The sequence below is a fragment of the Perca flavescens genome, chromosome 1 (assembly GCF_004354835.1).
Source record: "Perca flavescens isolate YP-PL-M2 chromosome 1, PFLA_1.0, whole genome shotgun sequence".
NCBI lineage: Eukaryota > Metazoa > Chordata > Actinopteri > Perciformes > Percidae > Perca > Perca flavescens.
The window spans coordinates 19,788,321-19,798,460 of NC_041331.1; the positions used below are offsets into that span (position 1 = coordinate 19,788,321).

Sequence of the window (10,140 nt, forward strand, 5' to 3'; positions counted from 1 at the left end):
AGAGAGAGAGAGAGAGAGAGAGAGAGAGAGAGAGAGCAATCAGCTCCATGTTTTCAACTCAGTGATAAATTATTAAATTATCTGTCTTGCATACGTTTAATGTAGCTTTAATACATGATTCAGCTTTAAAACATACTTAAAGTATGTGGCTAAACTCTATACTATATAATAGAAATGTGGTAAAGTGAGTTTTTTTTATAGGCTGTTTTAATATCGATAGGCTGTAGTCTCGCGTTGCCAGACCTATCTCCACAGCGAACAGGCTGTAATCGGACTGGTCATGATGCTGCAGCGTTGATGGTGATGTTAGTTTACAGCGCCCTCCATCGGCCAAAACTTGGAAAAAACAAGCCTTGAATCCAGCTAATCTTATTATTTTTTACAAGCAGAAACACTAACCCATCCCCACTTTCAGCCTCTTGTGAGTATTTCTTGTTTTTATGATAATGAACTGTATGGTATTTGTGTTTTAGGGAGTTGGTTGATAAAACAAGCAAATCTGATGACATCTGACCTTGGATTTTTTTTTTAGAAAACTGCAATAAAACAACAATAAACCGATTAATTGATACATGTAATCTGAAGATTAATCAGCAAAGAAAGGAACCATTATTTGCAGCCCTAAATACAATTCATTGTGAACAGCTCTTTAAATATATAAGGCAAAGCTTTTTTATACCCTATCAAATGCTAGCACATATAGGCCTACAGTTCTTAAATTATTGTTCAACGATCCATTAGCTATAACTATAGCTATTAAACAGTTTCAACACACTGAACTAAAAGTAAAGACCTGTGTGTGTGTATACTGCCACATAGCCAAAAAAGATTGTTCTGAATTATTTGATTTGTTTTCTTGTCAGTGGCTCTTTAACATGTTGCTCCCTATAGAATCAAGCTTGGCTGCAATGTGTCCATCACACACAAAACATGCAAATTTTAAAGTAAAAATATTTATTTAAATTTGATAACACATCTTTGCAGTAATGGATACAAGTCAATTTACACGTCTGAAGCTGCAAAAAGACATGCTTTTTTAACTTGCAGTTCAGTCACACACACACACACACACACACACACACACACACACACACACACACACACACACACACACACACACACACACACATATATATAAATATATATATATAATGATCATTCCTACCTCAAAAAATCCGACAATGTTAGAAACAGACAATTAGATAATAAGTTTAAAGTGTGCAGCAATAAAGAAAAAAAAATGTCAGTTACATAAACACAACATGATTTTACAGAAAAGGGTTAATAGTAAAAACAAAAATAATGGCCAAAAAAGTGCAGGTAGTACTGTAAGTATCTAATTATCTATTAGAAACTAAAATTAGAGACATGCATTCACCTCCAAACTCAGCCTCATCACTAAAATGTATTGAAGTCTGAAGTAAGACATGAACTGTTCATTCGCCGTAGCCTCTTACGACACTGAGCATGTGGAAGACTTGTGTGGCTGCTCCAGGATGGATTCACGCCGCAGGTCGTTGGGCAAAGCGCCGTCAGCTCCCCAGACTGTGAGCTCGCTGTAGATCCCCATCTCGATCATCTCTTCCTGCCAGGGGATAGAGATGTTCCCCGAGGCGAACTCATCAAAAAAATCATTGTCCTTGTCTTCAAGCTGCACGCCTTTAGCCGTGGAGAAGGCCCCGACATCGTCAATGTTCTTGGCATAAACTGTCTTTGAGTCCGGCACGAAAGGAGGTCTGAGGATCCCTGAGGAAACACAAGTGTTTAATGGACATTTGGCTAGATGTCTGTGAAGGTTCTCAGTCATCCAGGTCACAGTTATCCAAGGAAGGGTTCAACTCAAAGGCAACTGGACTCGGTTAAAGGTGCTTCGAAGACGTTTTGTCTCTTCCGAGAGACTTTGTTTTGATCAGTTTGATTGACAGTAGGAATCCTGGCAATGTCTCAACTGCCTCCACAACTAAATTGTTGCTAAGTCCTGATTAGTGCACAGAAATATGTGACATCATATTTTTTTCAGCTGGGTGCATTTTAATGCTGTAGATGTTTGAGGTTGTGCAAATTTTAACTCCGTTATATACTGTTGGGTAGTTTAATCTGCAGCAATGCATCATATTTTATAAGATCATCATATGTTTGTAGCATCGCTGTCCTGTGAGAACCACGTATCTCGTCAACCGTAAGTCAACCTTTCATGAGTTTTCAGCTTTGGGACGATGCATTTTCCAGCTGATCCGAGAGGGTGTTTTAATAATTTTCTCAACCCATAAAGGAACACTTAATCCTTCAGTTAATCAGAAACATTCAACACCTGTAATGCTAGTTCAACGCATTTTGATGATGGATGTTTACGATGGATGTTTAAAGAAAAAGGTTAGAAAAAATTATATCCATTTTATTCTATGTATTTCCTGTGTAATTTCCATCAATAAACAGATTTTTTTTTTTTTTTTTTTTAATAAAAAAAAAAAAAATATTCAACACCAAATCTGCAGATACGTGGTTTTCACTGGACAGGAAGGGGATGCAAAAACTTTCATCTGAAAAGTAACTTAAGCTATCAAATAAATAGTAAAAAAGTAAAAAGTACAATATTGAGAATATATTAAACTATGTATATAGATGTATATATATATATTATATAGAAATATGGTGAATATATAATATAGAAGTATAAAGTTGCCTAAAATGGAAATACTAAAGTAAAGTAAAAGTACCTCAAATGTACTGTAGAAGTGCAAAATAATGGAATAATATCAAAAACAAGTTAATCATTTAATCTGAAGACTACAGGAGCAGGTATGTGCATTAGTGCAACTGGATGCAAACTGACAAAACAGTGACTGGTAATGAAAACTTTAAAGATATGAAAGAGACCTGCATTGAGTTTCCTCCAGTTGATCTCGCTGAAGAAGGCGTGCGCCCTGATCTCGTCACACGATCCGTTTTTGAAGCCGAGCCTCTTGTCGACCTCTTTGAACAGCAAACCCTCACAGATGGACCGGGCGTTCTCACTGAACTTCTCTGGATATGTTACTGGATCATTCAGAATGCGCTTCTTCAACACCTTATTCTCCACCTCGGAACAACACAATGTAAATCCCCTATAAAGTAAATATTACAACATTACAACATTAATGCACATGCCCTGCCACACGTATTTCATTAATTTGTGGTAATTTCTGAAGTTCTACCATGGACTCTGTAACATTTTTTGTGGAAAGAATGCCTTGGTTACCTTGTTTCAAGCCATTCTAGCGTGGTATAGAAAGCCTACAGGAAGACTCAGCTCGATTTGTGCCAGTTCTCATTAATATTCAACAAGCTAAGCTGCTTGACTCTGATTGGCTAACAGCTAGCCATTGAGCGTCTGGCTATCAGCATCCTTTACCCAGCACAACTGGGCGAGCTCATGAACAGTAATGAGCTCAGGCAACACCACGTCAGACTGACCAGCTTTTCTAATTGGCCTGATATCTCCGCTTATTTCTTTTCATTGGATAGAGCTGACAGAGGAGGTAGCAGTTCATTTTCACATTCACCACATAACACAAACACATATGGACTGAACATGCAATGCAAGTAAAAACGGTTTTGTGTGGCAGCGCACCTTTAATAAATACGTAATAAAATCCATCAGGTCTCTTTAAAGTTAAATGCAGGGGTGGAAAGTAACTAAGTACCATTTTGAGGTCAAATATTACACCTTTTACTCCACTACAACTATTTGCAGATTTTGCAAACAAAATATATGACCAACTTATAAAATATACAGTGCTATAAATTAAATTATCCAACAGTATACAAAGTAGTTAGTTAGTAGCATCCACAAGTACTTTTACTGATAATACTTTTGTACTTTTACTGAAGTAAAATCTTGAATGTAGCACTTTAAGCACTCTTACGGAATGATGTTACTACTTTATATGACAAATATGAGTACTTCTTCCACCACTGGTTAAATGAGGGTCTTCATACGTGGCCGGGTTACCTCAGTTCGTAGAGCAGGCGCACATATATAGAGGTTTACTCCTCGACGCAGCGGTCACAGGTTCAACTCCGACCTGCAGCCCTTTGCTGCATGTCATTCCTAGTCTAGAAATCTAGACGCACCCTAGTGGCAGCAAATGTCATTTGCAGACAGGGTCAGTCTAGTAACTCTCCATTGGCTTGCGAGCTAGAAAAACCAAATTCTGGTCAGGCCAATCACATCGTGTATAGAGTCGGTGGGCGGGCTTAACATAAGGACGGCAGAGTTGCGGCGGTTCCGCGTGAATTCCCTGCTACTTGAAAACAAAGAAGATGGCTGCTGCTGCTGGCGAACAGCGGTCTTTCGAATCGGCTTTGGCTCCTCTGGAAGACTTGGAGTTAAGCACTGAATTCTTAAAAAAGGAAGATGTGTTCAGAGTTCGGCCGACCGGATACGGCAAAAGTTTAATCCATCAACTAGCGTTGCTCTGGTTGGCTACAAGTGCAGAGGGAATTTGAAAGACAACCGTTTATCCCGCCCCTCAGATTGAGCCCTGCCAATGGTGAGTTCCCAGACCCAACATCTTGATGTTAGTCTGGCTTGTCAGGCTGTGTCATTCCCCTTCTCTCTCCCCTTTCATGTCTTCATCTGTCCTGTCGAATTAAAGGCCTAAAATGCCCCAAAAAAATAATCTTTAAAAAAGAAAAGAAAATGAGGGCTTCATATTTCAGAGCTGAATCTGCAGCAGGCCACAAGTGGGCAAAGTTGAGCCATCACAGCTTAACGTGGATTGAGAATGGGAAAAACAGGTCATACAGTATATTTACCTTCTCTCCTCGGGTCCTGAAGGGTCCCTTGGCGGCCATGAACTCATACAGAGTGACCCCCAGAGTGAAGTAATCTACGGAGCAGTCATACTCTTCTCCTTTCAGCAGCTCTGGAGCCATGAAACCTGAGGTGAGAGAAAAAGAGGTCACACCCTTTTAGTTTCAGTACATTAGGATGAGGCAAGAAGGATCCATTTCCAATTTAACTTCTAAATAGATCTAAAATATGCTTTTAAAAAAAAAAAAAATTAAATTAGTAAACCTGGATAAATACTGTATCTCTTAAAACTAAAATCCTAAGATCAAAGAATCAAGTTATCAGATTTCACTTCATTAACAATACAGCTGCTACTAAAATCTACGTTAACCCGAGCACAGTACCTGTTACTTGTGTTTTTTACTTTAGCACAAGTTAGTAGTTGTAGGAAAATGTTGTACTTGCTCTTTCTCCTATGTATTTATTCACAGGTGCAGTGACTGGTTACTGGTTACAGAGTTAGTTTTTTACAAACTAAACTATCTAATGTACATAATACTACTATTAATACTAGTATAGAAATACTGTCTAAATTCCTCGAAGCACAACATTATCCAACTGAGAAACCTTTGACAAGCCACCAACCAAACTTTGTACAATATTTTGAGTTTTTAAATCACAACATTATATTATTATATTCATTCATTTAACTTTTTATTTTTATTTTATTTTATAAATGTTATCACCCTCCATTATGGTCTAACTTGTTTCACAGATCTCACAGATCGGTTATTTCAATATATTTTCATTCATTTTGTAAAAAATAAAATAAAATTAAGAAAATAGATTAAACTTGTGGCTGTTTGTGTCATTCAGGTAACACTGGTTGGGTAATGGCAGCTGTACAGTAAAGGTAAATGTCATATAAAATAATTACAGAGAGAGAAAGTAGAGCTGTGAGCTCTGCACGTGTGGCTCGTGTTTCTAGATCCTGCTGTACGAGAAGCTACAACCAAGTTAAAGTCAGTTTGGTGTGTATTTATTTCGACTGTACCTGGAGTCCCGGCGTAACCCTTGATTTTGAACTGACCATCAGCCAGCTCCACAGCCAGACCAAGGTCAGAGATACGGACGTTACCTGTGTGAACAAACACACACCTGGGTAATGTCAAGAGCTGTGCACGTCACAGATACCAATGTTGACCTGCAGTACTACGTCTCAGACTCGTTAACCTGTAGTGGCATGATAACTGAAAGACGTCCTTGTGTTAGACGTAAGACTCAGTGTGTACTGTGTGTGTGTGTGTGTGTGTGTGTGTGTGTGTGTGTGTGTGTGTGTGTTTTGGAGAATGGGACAAATTGTTAAAGTCAAGATGAGGGGCTTTAATTAAGCACAAATTAGTATATATGTTGTAGTGTTTACAAGTGGTTAGGGGTTTAATTGTTTTTAAAGGAATAGATAGTAGACATTATACAACTCATCAGATAGACACACAGACAACAGACGACAACAACAGGACCACTAAACACCCCCCCCCCCCCGCACAACAACAATACACAACACCAAATAGCTCTACATTATAAAATAGTAAAGTGCAGTATCATTAGTAGCATCAGTGGGCTATCAATAATAAGGTGCAACATCATCAGTGACATTTTACTATTATACCAAAGTGCAGTATTATCACACAGAAAGGATCGAGTTATAGTCAGATGAGAAGAAGGATAACACTCTTCTCGTATAACTCTCGGCAAGAAAACAAATAAGCAAATTTCCTAAAATCTCAAACAATTGTTTTAATTAAACATAGTAGTGGGCCAAAAAAAATCTGACGGTACCCCATAACTCACTGTTGAACCAATATCTTAAATGTATAAATTAGCCTACCTCTGAAACATGAATCAGCAACAGCAGGACAACTAAAGCTTAAGTCTTCTGTAAGCATTTCAGGACCAAACAGAACAGACTACATCTTTCTTTTTTGTACATGTCTGACCTTGATTATCCAGCAGCACGTTTTCTGGTTTGAGGTCTCTGTAAATGATCCTCTTCTGGTGGAGGTGCTCCAGACCCTGGATGATCTGAGCAGCGTAGTAACAGGCCCTCGGCTCGTCCAACCCCGGGTTGTTCTCATCCACGTTATAAATGTGATACCTAGCACAAGAGAGAGGGTCATTCTAATATGATTATTGATATATATATATATATATATATATATATATATATATATATATATATATATATACTGTATATATATATATATATATATATATGGCATGAAATTTCATTTAAAACAATCTGTAAAAAAGAGATTATGGAGAAACATTAGGTAACTGGAACCATTTTCTAAACTACATGGCATCAAACTAAAGCCAAATAAATATCAGATTTAAATTTCAATGCATATTCCTTTTTAAGGTTGCAGTTGGTAACTGTTTGGTTAACGTTTGCTCAAGCAGGCTCGGCTGGTGGGCGGTGCTTGGTTTTGACTTGACTTTTTTTCAACATGTTAGCCGGATCACAAACTTTCTCATTTAACAGTACACTAAAATATTTTCTTAAAACATTTAAGATGAGAAATAGGCATTGCACTAACAGAATCTTGATTCATATTTGATCAGCGCTGCCTAGTTTGACTGTTTGATTGCAGTTCACGAGCAGCAATTGATGCTGCGTTCCAGACACAAATTTTAGCCCGTAAGTTACAACTTCAAGTCACAACGGAATTATTTTACGTTGCCTATTTATGTATATTTATTTCTATTTCTCACTGTTAATCACCAGTGTCTGTACAGCATCAACAGGGGTTGACATTGTTGTTTATGTGTGTGTGGCATCAAAACTGTAACTGGGAGTACAACGATCTGGTACGAGTTCATTAGTAGTAAGTTACGGGTTTGACTCATGGATGTATTAAGAGAGGGTTGACTGCCGTTCCAGGGCACTTTCACGGGTAGAAGGTTGTGGAAACATGCATTGCGGGTTTCCTGGAACGCAGCATGAGACTATGTTAGAGGCTCCTCGGCTCTGATTGGTTGGTTTCCTCGGGCGCGGTAGAAACTTGCAAATGCCACTAGGAGCTCCCTTTGGCAGAGCATCAAAGTAGGCACTGAAATATTGAGATGTTGTGGTCAGAATGGCCGTGAGTGAGCGTGAATGAGATGTAACCTCAAGTCTCCTCCGTTCATGATGGTCATGATCAGACACAACTCTGTTTTTGACTGGAAGGCGTACGCCAACGAGACGATGAACCTGCTGTGAACTCGAGCCAGGATCTTCTTCTCCACCATCGCCCCCTACAGGACAGGAAGGGACAGCAGATATAAACTGTTGTTCACATTATGTCTTGTCTGCACAAAATGTATCTGTAGTAGCTACTTAGAGAGAAAAGAAGAAACCAGGTTAAGCAAGTCTAAGTGGTTCAGCTTGCTTCAGCATGTGCAGTTCTACATGGCAGTACGTTTTCCTAGTAACTCGTTTCATTTCCTTGCTATTAAAGAGTCTTAGGACAACATTGTCAGGCTTTAGTCTGTGCATTAAAACAGTTGAGGCAAATGATGTGGTGTAGTTTCAGCGCTCTGTCATGAGAAGGTGCCATATGATAGTGGGAAGCTCTGACATCAGACACTTGAGTATTTGCTGCACGACAGCATTGCAACCAGCCAAAGAAGTAATTTCCCAAAAATATAATTAAATATTGCATTTGAATGCAGCAGTTTAGTCAAGTTTCATCATAATTTACACAAAATATTTTTTTCAAACATGTATATCTTAAAAACATGTTGCTATTGCACCTAAATAACTATGTTAATCTATGTAGCATTACTTTGACCGTATTGTATTGACGACGTTGAGCACTGTGGTGTAACAATATCAGCGTAAATAAAAATACTGTACAGAGAGTTACATTTTAAACATTTCGTTTAATCTGTCAAGGAATTGTAAACTAATAATGACATGTTATGTGATGTAATGAAAACTGGATAATTTTAGCAAATTCGGAGCTGAATTTATAGCCACCTTTTTGTTTTTTGGGGGATTGAGCAGAAGATTAGGGAATCCACTCCAGCTCTGCACCAATTATAAACATGGCAGGATTGTCTCTTCATAAGGAGATCAACATGCTCTAATGCTGAGGGCACTCATCGTGTAAGCCAAAGGTGCCTCTCGTCATCTGCAAGGCTCCATCTAGTAACTGTTATCTAGTAACTGTAACTGTTAACTGCTTAGAGTCACTGTACATAAAACGTTGGAGAACAACAAACTAGACCACAAATCATGTTTTCACGAGTGACAGCCCTGAATATTAGTCTTGTGCAGCTACATCTACAGGATTTCCACTCTTTCTCTGATGAGAAATGACTTGTCTTCTTACCCCATAGCCTTTTCTCTTCTTCAGCCTCTTCTTGTTGAGCTTTTTGCAAGCGTACAATTTCCCCGTGGCCTTCATCTGACAGGCAGACACTTCCCCAAAACCCCCTTTCCCCAATATGCGAAAATCCAAGAACCAATCCTCTCCTATGGGCTGCATCTCCAACCACTTCCACTGCAGAAACCTTTTCAGATACATACCATCCAGGAACAAAGTGTAGGGCACTTCCTTGAGAAAGTCCATCACGCTGTGCATGGTCTCACTGAGAAGATCATCCTTGGCTTCTTGGTGTTTCTCTTTGACCTTTGTGATGCCGTTTTCTGGCAGGAAGGGGCAGAAATACTTGGCACCAGGCTCCATGTACCGGGACAAAATCTTGCTCGCTTTCTTGACTCGATCTTCATCCTCAGCCATGTTGTATTCCTCAATATCTTTCCACAAGCGGCAGGGGCCTTGATAGTCTTTGTTGGAGTCTAGGAATTCCTGGAAGAGACGTTTGCCGATGGGCTGCTCCACACAGACGGCCTGGAAGCCCAAATCTAAAGTCTCCCGTAGGCCTTCACACACTGTGATGTGAGGCAGCTTCAGGCGGGAGTGGTACTTCTTGTCTCTGCTGGATGCTGAGTTGGCAGTGCCATCAAAGCTCCCGCGGGCCGAGATGTAGGCAGAGTTGGCCACCACTGTTGTCAGGCCACCAATATCCATGGTGACCCAGTCGAAAAAAGTGAGGAGGAGGGCCAGAGAAATGAGTGAGATAGAGCAAACAGCTACAGAGAAAAAGGAGTTACAAGGAAACAGAAGTGATGGTGAAAGTTTGGAAATGAGTGCAGAAATCACCAGACAGCAAAAAGAAGTGAAAAGTGGCAGAGAAGCAGATGATATGTGACTAATTTCCCGATAGGAATAAGATGTGGATTTCCTCTTCAGAAGCAGAGAACACCATACATCTGACCGTCTGCGGACAGCCACCGAGTGCTTAGTGTTTCCCTCAAT

General features: G+C 39.4%; 1 protein-coding gene across 1 annotated transcript; it reads right to left on the minus strand.

The window, feature by feature from the left end:
* Positions 1-1,453: 1,453 nt before the first annotated feature.
* Positions 1,454-9,852, minus strand: grk1a (G protein-coupled receptor kinase 1 a). Its single transcript, XM_028581582.1, has 7 exons — positions 9,151-9,852; positions 7,944-8,071; positions 6,772-6,929; positions 5,829-5,912; positions 4,798-4,922; positions 2,878-3,079; positions 1,454-1,746 (listed from the first exon to the last, which is right to left on the minus strand). The coding sequence occupies exons 1-7, from the start codon at positions 9,850-9,852 to the stop codon at positions 1,454-1,456; spliced, it is 1,692 nt and encodes a 563-aa protein (XP_028437383.1).
* Positions 9,853-10,140: the final 288 nt, after the last annotated feature.